Source organism: Rattus norvegicus, chromosome 8, assembly GCF_021556685.1.
Source record: "Rattus norvegicus strain SHRSP/BbbUtx chromosome 8, alternate assembly SHRSP_T2T, whole genome shotgun sequence".
NCBI classification, from domain to species: domain Eukaryota; kingdom Metazoa; phylum Chordata; class Mammalia; order Rodentia; family Muridae; genus Rattus; species Rattus norvegicus.
The window spans coordinates 62,451,807-62,464,837 of record NC_141541.1 but is presented as its reverse complement, the minus strand read 5'-3'; the positions used below and the strand labels follow the sequence as shown (position 1 = coordinate 62,464,837).

At 47.8% G+C, this 13,031-nt stretch overlaps 1 protein-coding gene across 1 annotated transcript in view; it reads right to left on the bottom strand.

Annotated features, from left to right (window-relative positions):
* Positions 1-1,434: 1,434 nt before the first annotated feature.
* The window catches only part of Gldn (gliomedin), a 44,140-nt gene continuing 32,543 nt past the window's right edge, over positions 1,435-13,031 (bottom strand). Inside the window, 6 exon segments of the mRNA NM_181382.3 lie at positions 1,435-2,479; positions 5,815-5,965; positions 6,842-6,967; positions 7,668-7,751; positions 8,860-8,979; positions 10,171-10,317. Of these exon segments, the coding sequence (NP_852047.2) occupies positions 1,999-2,479; positions 5,815-5,965; positions 6,842-6,967; positions 7,668-7,751; positions 8,860-8,979; positions 10,171-10,317 (1,109 nt within the window). The 3' untranslated portion in view covers positions 1,435-1,998.

The window sequence follows — 13,031 nt, the reverse complement described above, 5'->3', positions numbered from 1 at the left end:
CTTACTTCCCCCCCTTCCTCTGTTACCCATGTTATGGTATAAATTCAGCCTGGAGTAAAAATAAAATTGTTGCCTTGATCAGACTCTTGTCTTGGCGTCCTTCTTCGTGTCCCTTGTCCCCCATTCTCTTCCAGGCACCCCCGGACCCGTCATTTACAATTCAATAGCTAAACTCTTTTGCTTATACATACAATTAGTATTGTATCTATTCTCAACAATGCAACTAAGTAATATAAATGAAATTGTATGTCTATCCATGGCTGCTGTACTCAGAAACAGTACCACATATTTGAATACTTTAAGAGAACAATATCATTCATTAGCTACACTGAAAAAGCATTAGAACTTTACATTCTCAACAAATGAATCTGAGAGGATAGCTTTAAAAGCTGTGATGACAGACTGACACAACCAGTCTAATCACGACACAGGGAAGCTTTGGAAGCCATTACCTGGAGAACTCAACAAGTACGCTGCCAATATCTACCTGGGTATTTTCAGAGGGCAGGGAAATCTAAAGAGTTAAAATGCACACTCCAAGTCTTAAGATGCTAACTATTAAAAAGATTAAAGCGGGTCACAGGCCCACTGAGAATGAGTTTGGAATTGCTGGCCAGTCTTTCCTGGACAGTTTCTATAGTTTCTCAGCCTATCTTCTGGCGGTGGGGTGGGGGATGAAATTCCCTGTTCCCTCCTGAAGCTCCGTAGGCCTTGGCTAGAACTCAGTGTCAGGCAGAAGGCTGAGAACATGGCTATTTAAGGTCTGGTAGGAGCCAATTAACCTAGATTCTCATTATCCAAGAGGGTCAGATCCAACATGGAGCACCACATGGGAGTGAGCGCCTCTACTCTGGAGGCCCTCTTACTCTATTTGATGCTGTCCTTCACCGTCCCCTCTGCCAAAGCTCAAGCCACATCAAATGCTGCTTCTCAGTCCGGAGAAAGCCTACCAGGACCCAGCGAATAAGCCCTTCTGAGAACCTGGCTCATTTTGTGTCCTTAGAATAAAGGCCAGCATTTCTTTTCTTTCTGTAAAGGACTAGGCAGTGGTGGGTGGGGATCTACAGAGCTGCTGTGCTGCACTGCTGCCATGGTCCAAAGCGTGATTCTTAGGTGCAGGGGTGGGACATAAACTGACTTTGGCCTTGAGCCAGTTGCCTTCCCTTATTCTAGACAGTAAGTATAAATGGTGCCTGTCTTCTGAAAAAACGTCACATTTCCATTCTTCTAACCAGATTATTGGCCACTTAGTGTTTGATGCTCTCGTAACAAACCTTTGGCCTTGGCAAAAGGGTCCAGAAACTGAAGGCTTTGTGTTCATGATCCCTAGCGGTAAACGGACATGATCAGGAATTGACAGGCACCTAGGCGGGCCTGATGCAGTTTCATTTAGAGTCCTGAGCCTGTATCTATTCATGTTTTTTTTTATTAATCTTGGATTTGTACTTAGGAGCTGAAAACAATAATCATTCTGTAGTGGCAGGTGCGTATTCAGAGAAAAATATCAAATTATGGATAATATAATACTTTAGAAGCCATAAGAGACAATGCATCTTCCCTAAACACCAAACAAATGTCCGTCATCACTGATAGGCACACCCCTCAAGCTGCAGGTAAACTCATTTACATGTGGAGAAAAAAAAAAGAAACCAGAAAGCAATCTAATATATAACCAGGCAAGAATCACAGAACTTCATATAGGTAGAGGAAATGCTGTCAATCACACAGATGTTTCATATTACTGATGGGGACACTAAGGTCAGGGGGGAGCACTAACTTGCTAAGTTTGAAGAGGGACCAAGGGTCACCAGATGTTATCCATTTCAACTTCCAGCCTCTAGCTAACCTGGCTTACAGGGGGACTTGCCACATGCACAAGAGCCCGTAGCACGGGCGTATGCTCTGAGTATCTGGATATCCTTTACAGGCCTTCTTTCCGTTGGGCTTGGTCAAACCCCAGAAAATGTGTGGTGCATAATGAGGGAGCCGACTGCAGGCCTATCGCTGGCTGGGTGCTGTTGACGAAAAGTGCACAGGATAGAGCATCAGGTGGCCGTCTTCCCACGAGTACAAATGCTGGTCTCTCATATTGTACGACAACATGGCAAGAACAGACTGTGACATTCTGAGACCGAAGTTTGCATTGATCTGCTTCCCTCGTAACAAATCAAAGGCAAACGTGACCCTTGTATCTTTGGTGTCCGTGACATAGAGGATCCCTTGAGCTATGAAGGCATTGCCAGCCTTGGACTTGGGGTATGTGGTATTGATGTGCCGCAGCACAGAGAATGTCCTCTCGTCCAGCTGTGCCACAAGGATGCTTGAGCCATCCACACTCGAGGCGTAGATAATCCAGAGGCCCTTCTCATCCACTGCTATGTTGAAGTAAGTCTTGGAATTCGCAAAGAGGTATTTTCGATCAAAATACAAAGCATCTTCAAGCTTCAGAGTTTGAGGTGTCTCTTTCCCAAATTCAAATCTGAAACAGGATTTTAAAAAACGAGTTAGAGAAAAGATGTCTGTAGAGAGAATTCTCAGGAACTGAATGGACACATCACCTGTCAATAAGGAAAGCCTGTGGCCAATGACAAGAGGCAGGAAATAGGAGGTGGGCGTCCTGGCAGAGAGGGACCAGGGATTCTGGGAAAGAGTCAGGCTCTGGAGATTGGAGTCGAACGCTGGAGGAGACGATTGCACAAACCGGTGGCGTAACTTGCCGTGGGGAAGACTAAAATCGAATAAATGGGTTAACGACGTTACAAGCTAGACCAGAACAAGCTGAAGCTTATGGGCTAAGCATTTATCCATATAAAAGAAGCCTCAGAGCCTGTGGACACGGGTGACTTGTGCTCTTTATTAAGCTGAGTTACCAAGAGTGGACCAAGGCCTGGTGCTCTCTGTTGCCAAAGGGCTCCAGGAAACTTTTCTACTTGCCCTTCAGTGATGTCCTAAGCACCAGGGAAGTGAAGGCAGTGACTAGCCTGTGCTAGCAGAGGCAAAGGGAAACCATAGTTTGGTGTCAAGGACTGTCCTCAAATTAGCAGTGTGGCTGAGAACAGCCTTGAATACCTAACCCTCTTGCCTCCACCTGCCAAGTGCTAGGATTACACCACCAAGCCTTGTTCCTGTGTGCTGAAGATCACATCCAGGGCTTTGAACACTCACTCGAGATACGTCTGTAGCCCCTAAATATAGGTTTTATTTAAAACTCCAAAGTTTTCTGGTTATCCCTTTATTTCATGCTGAAATTTTAATAATAATAATAAAAAAGACAATTTAAACCAAGGAAAAGCTCACTAGATGAGAAGAGATCTAGTTAAGGCTGTGAAAACAATTTTCTTGTCTAGGTAGGAGGCTTATAAGCAGAACCATGCATGGGATTCCATGCCACTTAGCTCTGGGATCTGGTTTCCCAGACTCCAAACCGAAATGATATCCCAAAAAAGTGGATTATGATTCAGCCACTAGCTAAATCTGGGACTAAGTTGGGGATGTTAGGCTAAAGGAAAACACCAGAGGGCGCTATTGAGCAGCTGAGCACGGGAGGTCAGTGTGACTGATAGGCATTTAGGAAGCACAATAAACAGAGCAAGCACTTGGAAAGGACACAGCCATACCAGCTCCTGAGTGCTGGGAACTCTGTACTGCAGGCTAGCCCTGTGGGGTGAGGGAGCATGTGTCTGTCCTATAGGAGCAAGAGCTTCGACACATCCTGCTTCTCCTGCTCTAGGCGTGTGGTTTGATGTTAGGTCTAGGCTGAGGAGAAGCCCCCCACCCAGTCAGCACAGCTCACCCAAGCCTGGTAGTGGTAGAGGCTATAATCTGGGGTACTTGGGAGGCTGAAGTGGAAGGATTGTTAAGCGAAATGCCCCAAAGTGACTATTTTTGTCCTAGTTTTGGCTAATTCCATCATGCACGTCACCTCACTGGGAACACCGTGCCTAGCAGAGCCTCTCATGTGACTGTTGTTTTATTACCTGAACCGAAACCTTTGAAAATGTTGACCTCCCATCCCACCCCACCCCTGTGTCACTGGCTTGATGTAATTCTGGGCTTTCTTTACAAACCCTATCTGGCCTTGCTTAGGAAGAAGAGTTCTTTGTGACAGGAGTCAATGCCTAGTCACATAAAGGACTCTTATACTGGTGATGGTATGTGACATTCTGCAGGGGTCCATTCTGAAGCCGTAAGTTCAAGGCCTTCCTTGGCAACACAAAGAAATTAAGAGCATCCTGGGCAACTTCGCAAGACTGCCGTAGACCGCTACACTCTGAGCACGACAGCTGCCATCTTTCTCATAACAACAAACTCTGTGGCAGGTCTTGATTGTGGATGTTGCTTCCTAGGGTGTGGGGTGTTTAGAAGGTTGCTAAGTCCCCATCTGAGAGTCAGGTCCTTTGTCTGTAATCCTGCCCTAGCTGCATGTGGTGTTGTTTACTGCAGTGGGGAAGGGGACTCAGCTTGTGAAGCTGGAGAAAGGCATCTTTCCTGCTGGGGCGGGACTTCCTGGTGGTGGGGCTGCTGTGGGGTCTAAAGCTCTAAAAGCATGCCCAATAAATCCACCAGTTCCCCAAGTTGGACTTTAGTGAAGCCACTCTTTGGTGTGCCAGTGTTCTGTGATGACTGGGGAGACTGTTGTTAACATTTCTCCAGGGAAAGTGTTCTCACAATAAAAATTAAAAGTAGAAAGTAGGGGTATATATATAACGTGCTCGTTGGCAAAGACTGCTTCTAATATGTGTGAGGCCTGGATTTGAACCCATACCTCAAAAACCAAACCTCCAAACCCCATTTTTAAAAAGAGATCATTTCTCATTTTAGGGTTTCTTCACCCTTGAACTCCCCTGTTCCACAACTGTGGCCCAATAGCCCCTGGTAACATTAAACAGACATCAGGCACCAGAGGCTCTGGTGAAGGTGTCTGAGCAGGAGAGGAATTCTTTTATACCAGAGTTTACCATAAATGATGACGAGAGATGGCGGTAGAGTAGGGGAGCAGAGTGAGGCAAGGGGTGGGCATTTCCTGTCTCACTACCCTCCAAGCTAAACTGGCTGAGTCTGTCTGCAAAAGGTCATGACACTGGGGTGTTGACTGCTGACCTTCCCTCATAGAAGGGAGTGGGGGGTGTTCCTCACAAGTATCCAACCACGTTTCTGATCCATTGTATGTAATTCTGTCCCAATTGCATGTGGCCTTGGGGGTCTTGAGGAAGGGCAAGATCATATAGGTGGAGAAGGACTAGGGAAAGGGGCAGCCATCATCCATGCTGGGGTTTCTTTCCAGTGTAGCTGCTTTAAGGTCACCCATGCTCCTGCCTGTAACCCTTCGCCCATTGCTCTGTAAGTAAGCTTGATAAACTCATGGGTTCCCCAGACTGGACTTTGGTGGAATCATACTTCTGTTTGTCACTGGGACTTTGGGAGAAAGGATAGATGTTGTTTTTATGTCTCCTCCAGGAAAAGAATCATAACAAATTATCTGAAGACAAAGAAGCTAGCCCCCTAGGTCAGAGGATGACCCTTCATGCCAGGAAAGCTCTGCCCTCACTTGCTTCCTGTCTCAAAGGATGTGAGAGTGGCAGACTACAACTCCTTGTCTCCTTCTCCCTGTCTCTCATCTTCCCATGGGTGCACATCAGCAGGGCCAGGGTGTGGGACTCCCTCACTGTATTCTGCCGTTCCTTTGGGGGGCAAACCCTGATTGATCTACGTAGGCACAGAAAGATGACAAAATGCATCTAAGTGACTACAGAAGACAGCACACAGTGTGCACACTGTGAGGAGACACCTCAGGGCATGGGCACGGTGGCTCACCTCACTATGGTGTTGGAGCCTCCTTTGTGGTAGTAGAGAGAGTTGTTGTAAACAGCGTGCCCGCAGCCATGGAAGTAATGTGGGAGGTGGAGGAGGGTGAAGCTGCTATTCAGGAGGGCGGGCAGGTCTTCAAACTCCTTCACCATGATGCCTGTGGGAGGGGAGGAGGGAGACTCTTACCCACCAGTGCTGCCAGCACTGCCCATGAACATCAGGCTGCCGAGAGCACATCTGTCCCCTCCCACTTACCTCACTCTATAGTATTTATAAGATGAGGCAGCCCAAGCCTGTCCCAGGGACAAACATTTGGTGCTTGTACAGTTGCTGCTTGCTGTCCCCCATCCCTTCCTTAGTACCAAGACCACCACTCCTCCCGTACGGCATTTCTCTCTCTGCATCCCCCCACCCCACTGGGTAGACAGAGGTTACTACTGAACTGATCAGTCAGTGTTGATGAAATAAAGACGTGCTCTTAGCTTTTTGCCAACTGATGTGTAATGTCAGGCCCTTCTGGAATGAGGCCACTCTTACCACCATCGGCCACTTCTGGGGACAGTGACTAGCCCTAGGTTCAGACATGAGAGGCTGTGAGATAGCTCTCCATCCAACAGATACATGGGAAAAATGGCCAGGAGTACTCTCATAGGATGGCATCAAACTCAGAACAATGGCCTGTGCACACTTTATGCCGTATCATTCTGAGCGCACCAGGTGGCAGAGACGGTAGTTGTAAACCATAATTTGTCTTTTATGTGTCTTCCACAGTGTGGATTAGTTGATGAAACCCGTAGCTGTCTTTATTTCTGCCTGGCTATTGTGTTATAATCAGATAGTCTGCATTGCGGTGGCCATGTCTCTACAAAGCTTGTGACTGACACATTCAAGTTAGAGGGTGTTCTACACAGTCAGTTGTGCTTTCTAAGATGAGAAGCCTTAGACCAACACCAATGGAGACCTCAGACACGTGGCTATAGAATAAGCTCGAAGGCAGGCCACAAGTATGATCTCCATTTCTAGGTGGAAATACCTGAAAAATGTTCAGTCACCCAAATGCGGTCGTCACTCCTGTTAGCAGACTCTCTTAGCCAGGTCCCAAAAGTCTCTTTCACCTTGAGGACTTGGGCCGGGTTACCAATGGACGTGATCATGGGTTCTGTCGGAAGAAAAGAGTGCCAGCCAATTAAAGCATCCAGCTATGAATTTCCAGACGGAATGTTTGTGTGTGGTGCTGGGGATTGAATCCAGGGCCTATGCAGGAGAGTGAAGCACCCCAGCACTAAGGCTCACCCCAGCGCTAAGGCTCACCCCAGCGCTAAGGCTCACCCCAGCGCTAAGGCTCAGCCCAGCACTAAGGCTCACCCCAGCGCTAAGGCTCACCCCAGCGCTAAGGCTCACCCCAGCGCTAAGGCTCAGCCCAGCACTAAGGCTCACCCCAGCGCTAAGGCTCACCCCAGCGCTAAGGCTCACCCCAGCGCTAAGGCTCACCCCAGCGCTAAGGCTCACCCCAGCGCTAAGGCTCACCCCAGCGCTAAGGCTCACCCCAGCGCTAAGGCTCACCCCAGCGCTAAGGCTCACCCCAGCGCTAAGGCGCACCCCAGCGCTAAGGCGCACCCCAGCACTAAGGCTCACCCCAGCACTAAGGCTCACCCCAGCACTAAGGCTCACCCCAGCACTAAGGCTCACCCCAGCGCTAAGGCTCACCCCAGCACTAAGGCGCACCCCAGCACTAAGGCTCACCCCAGCGCTAAGGCTCACCCCAGCACTAAGGCTCACCCCAGCACTAAGGCTCACCCCAGCGCTAAGGCTCACCCCAGCGCTAAGGCTCACCCCAGCCCAGGTGCAGGGGTTTGTACCTGTTTGTGGAGAATGGCGCTCATTGACTTTCTCATCAGCTCTCCCCACCAAGGTATCATCATTGGGTATGACACACGTCTCCCCTAAAATGACAACAACCAATGCGGTTGTCACAATGGGTTACATAGCTTTATATCCACAACCTCCACTTCCTCGTAAAGTCCCAACTATAGCCCTTATAACATTTCCACTGTGTTTCTTGGTTGCTTGCTTTTCAGCCACAGGCTCCTAACCAGTGTTTCTCTGTTAGCTGGGACCATTCCCTGGAAACATGGAGGAAGAAGGCTGTTCCAAACAATGCAGGTATTTGGAGAAAGTCAGGCTCCTCCACGTCTGCTGCTGAAATGGCAGCTCGAGTTCTGCCTTGTGCTTTAAGACAGGCAAGGCATTCTGGCTAACCGCTCAAGTTCAAAATCCCCTGTTGAAATATTTTCCATTAGCCTTTGTTTCTAAGGAACTTTTGAATTGGGCGGGGGCCGGGTAGCTCCTTGGCTGTCTGTTTCTCTCTATAAATTAGAAACAAGCATGCCAACGTCTTAGGACGGTCATGGGAATCAGAAGAACTAAGTATTTAGCACTGTGCCTGGTAGTGCTATCAGCACTCAAAACTAAGTGGCAGAGAATGCAGTTATAACTTAGTGGTAAACATGGGGCTCTGGGTTCAACCCCCTGCTCCCAACACACACACACACACACACACACACACACACACACACACACACCACACACACTCTACCGGTAGTGGTGGAGATCTATGATCATTCTCTGCAGGGTGTTAACCAATTTGACTGGCCCACTATTTTCCAGTTTCTTACTCTCTCAGGAATTTGTTGCTACAGTTAACAGCCTAGACCTAAAGATGTTGCTCTCAGGGGACCTAGTGACACTGTGTCTTTAAGTTGTAACAGTAATTAAAAACAAACCAAATAAAACACTGCTCCTGGGAGAGGGTTGTATGGCCAGGAAGAGTTACACCATGGAGGTAAGTGTGGGAAGAGCAGCGAGGGAAGGGGTGATAGGTTCACCCCTGGCCACAGTCCCCATTCCCAGGGCAGGTATTCAGACTTCCTGTGAGCATATTTCAGGGATGGGTCTCATTTAGGACAACATCTCCTTTCAAAATTTGGTCGTGAAGTCTAGAAGCGGTTATCTTAGCGTAAGGAGTGGGATCCCTTGACAGGGCTTGGTGACCTGGACACTGGTTGGTGAACGAATTTGGCTGCCGAGGGCCTTTGGCTCTTCTGCTTCCAGGAGGGCCTGGAGGCCCTGGGGGTCCAGGTGGGCCAGGGGGCCCTTGGTCACCTTTGGCACCTAGAGAGAAGGAAAAGGAGAAACTGATAGAATATTCTCTACAGGGACAGTTTCCGATCAGGGAAAGATAAGGGAGCAGCTCTGGAGTCCCACTTGTGCACCTCTTTCCTAGAGACAACTTAGGTTAGCACCGCCTTTACTGAATTAAAAAGCTACCAGAGTAGGTCCTGATGATCCACCATCTGTAAGAGCTATGCCAAGAGTTTTATCAATCGTCCATTCATTCTTCCAAGTCTCTCTGTGAGGTGCTAGTGGGCTCCTCTCAGGATGGTTCTAGTTAGGAAGTGGTGGTTACTTAAGGTCACCAGTGGACAGAGCAGGATCTCAGGTCTCAGAGCTCTGAACAGAGCCAGGCCTATGTCACTGCAGTGCCAGAGGGTCCCAATTCTGACTTCCTAAAAGTGCAAAGGAACTCTTCTTCCCCTCCCCCTCCTTCTCTTCCTCTACTTCTTCCTCACCTCCCTCCTCTCCCTCCCCTCTGTCCTTCCCACTCTCCTTGTGCTAGAGAATTTAACCCAGCAGTTCTTGCAAGCTAGCTGAACACTTTATTACTGAGCTAAACCCTCATCTTCTACAGACCTTGATTACTATCCAATCCCAGAGACACTCAGAGTGCCGCTGGGGAGATTGGTCATCTGCCATTTGAAACCCTCCTCCTTAACAGCCAGGTAGGAGAAGCATTGATGAGTAGCAGACCAACCGTGAGCCTCATTGGACTCTGCTTTTGTTCACGGTGTGACCTTGGTCTGACCACGTAATCAAACTTGAAGCAAGCTTGAAGCTTTAGCCTTCCCATGCCTGGGACTGCAGGCGGGAGCTACCACACCCCTCCAAACAAGGTAAATGCCTTAAATTACTCACGCTGGATACCAGCTTCAGACTTGCCTACATGGAGAAACAGGCCCAGGTTTGAAAATGCAGACCACCATGCTGAGCACGGTGGTCTACAGCTGTAGTTGCAACACTTGGGAGGTGGAGGCAGGAGGGTTGGGTAAGGTCAGTCAGCCTTTGCTACACAGAGAGTTCCAGGTTAGCCTGCGGTACAGAAGACTGTCTCAAACAAACAAGGAGGGAAGGAATTCTAGAACCTACTGCAGAGCTGAGGCCCAGAGAGGTGAGAAGTCACCAGAGCAGCCCATGGGTTGGATGAGGCAGACCTCTGTGCCCTAGTGCAAGAGGACCCCAGCCTACCTGTCAAAAGCACGTCATTGGACACATCTCCTTTGTCTCCTTTGTCTCCTTTCTGTCCTGGTGGTCCCTCATTTCCAGGTAGGCCCAGTTCACCAGCATCTCCCTTCTCTCCCTTTTCCCCTGGATTTCCTGTGGCTCCGGGTAACCCTGTGAGAAAACAAAGCCACGTTAACTGGTGTACACAATTCTGCCTCACTCTTCGTAGTGGTTGTACTTTTGCAGAGCTGCTTTGCAAACCAACCACGAAACCCTTTCCACCCTTCCACGGATGCTGTCATACACTCGTTATGGGGTGGCATCTCCAGGGGGCCCTGGGGGCTTATTTTAAGGAATCTGGCTAAGCCACTAAATTGAAGAGTGAAGCAAGAGAGGGGCAATGACAGTTTGAGTAATGCACCATCCCCCACGGACGGTGTGCGTGTCCTTGAGAGGACAGTAACTACAGCCATTGTCATCTGTGCTCTTAGTTTCTTACAATATAATGAGTGGTGGACTGGGCAGTCACTCTGCCCTTTGAGCAAAGTTGAAATGGTGGTTGTAACTGATGCTGCTAAGCCAACACTCAAGGGCAGATGACTGGCTGCCTCAATTCCTTGCAGTCTCCCCTCTGCTATAAAGGACTGTACCCTCTACTGCAGCCAAAGTGAACCTTCTGCTCCTTAAGTTGCATCCATCAGCCATTTTGTTGCAATGGCTGGAAACAATCAGAAAACACGTGTAGAGTAAGGCCAACTTGTGATGGTTACCACTGACTACAAACCAGTCTGATCCTTCCAGGCTTGTTTGGTTTATTGCTTTACTTGTGTGTCCACAGCCATCTTCCCTGGGATTAGTCTAGCCCCAGTGCTATTTGCCATTGGACAATCTTTCCAATGCTCCGCTCAATACCCCAGGCAACATGAAACGGGAATTCAGCTTTCAAGAAAATTATTCAGGATGTTAAATTGTAGCCAAAAGTAAGCGACCATAATTCAGGTTACTCTAACCGTGTTCTGAAGGTAACTGCTGGATTCCATAGTCTCTAATAGCTGAGGCATTCAGTACATGTAATTCAGGATATTAACAAACAAGGAAAAGCATGTCTCAATGGAGCAAAATGGCATTCGATGGTGTTCAACATACATTCTCAGTGAAATCCTCATCAAACAAGGAATAAAAAGGAAACCTCGTTCCACAAGAGAGTGGGAGAGACCGAGAGGCGGCATTGTCTTTTTCAGTGAAAGACTGCGTGCATTTCCCCTAATATCAGGAACAAGGCAAAGGTGTTCACACTTGTCAGGATATAGAGAGCATGATATTCTAGAGAAAAAGAAGGCTCGCTGATCTGGAAGTGGACATCCAAGCTATCTTTTTTTTGTTTTTTGTTTTTTGTTAAGTCTTTTTTTTTTAAAGATTTATTTATTCATTATATATAAGTACACAACACTGTAGCTGTCTTCAGATACACCAGAAGAGGGCATCGGATCTCCTCACAGATGGTTGTGAGCCACCATGTGGTCGCTGGGAATTGAACTCATAACCTCTGGAAGAGCAGTTGGGTGCTCTTAACCGCTGAGCCATCTCTCCAGCCCCAAATTTACAACTCCTTTTTTTAAAAATTTATTTATTTATTATGTATACATCATACAGCTTTCTGCCTGCATGTATACAACTACAGGCCAGAAGAGGGCACCAGACCATAGATTATAGTCTGGTTGTGAGCCACCATGTGGTTGCTGGGAATTGAACTCAGGACCTCTGGAAGAGCAGCCAAGCTATCTTAATATGCAGCTGGCCTGATGGTTCATGTAGAAAGTGTCAAGGAATCTATAAAATCAAGCGCCTTGGAAGTTACAAGTACACGAGTATCCTGGGGTTCTGAGAGGAGAGAGTGGTGCACAAAGTCACTGTTAGGAATGGACCATATACAAATGAACCATATATAAGAAATAACTTCATTTTGCTAAGAAATAACTGTTCATTTTGCTAAGAACTCCCTGAAGATAATGTTTAATTGTGATGTTACTTAAATCGAGGTTGCAGGCATCAGGGGAGAGCCAGACGCATCTGTTATCACAAGCCTTCTTGTATTCTCGCTGACCATAACCATGTAATCATAAAGGTGATGTGGAACCTTCTGCATCCTATACCTACTGCCAGCTCTGTAGTCCCCATCAAAGTGTGGCTCATCTGCCCCTCCCACTGTGTTCTATTCGTTGACTAATTCCTCCTGATTAGTCACTCTCAGGAATGGCAAAGTTTTTCCTCCAGTTTGTTTCTTTGCTTTGTTTTTAAGATTTCACTATACAGCCCTACACAGCTACCCTCAAACTCACAGTGATCCTCCTGCCTCCACCCAGGAGTCCAGTGTGCACTTTCACAGCTGTTTTATCTGGGGCTTCAGACTCTCCTCAGGGCTTTGCGTACGCCTCGTGAGTGATCTACCATCTGAGCCAAATCTCCTGCCCGCTCTCTGGACCACCCTACCTCCTGCCAAACATGCTGCTGCGTTCCACCATAGTTATTCTAAAACAGCATTCGTGTGTGTATGTGTGTGTGTGTGTGTGTGTGGTGTGTATGGTATGTGGTGTGTATGTATGTATGTGTGTGAGTGTGAAGTGTGGTGTGGATGTGTGTGGGTGTGTGGTATGTGTGTGAGTATAGTGTGTGTGAATATGTATGCGTGTGCTTGTGTGTGGGTGTGTGTGTGTGTTGTGAGTGTGTGGTGCATGTGGTGTGTTTGAGCATGAGTGTATGTGTGTGTGTGTGTGTGTGTGTGTGTGTGTGAAGGCCATGTGCTGACATCAAGTATCTTCCATCACTCTTCACCTTATTGTTTTTAATTAAACAAAACAACACTGGCCAGGATGACACACACCTTT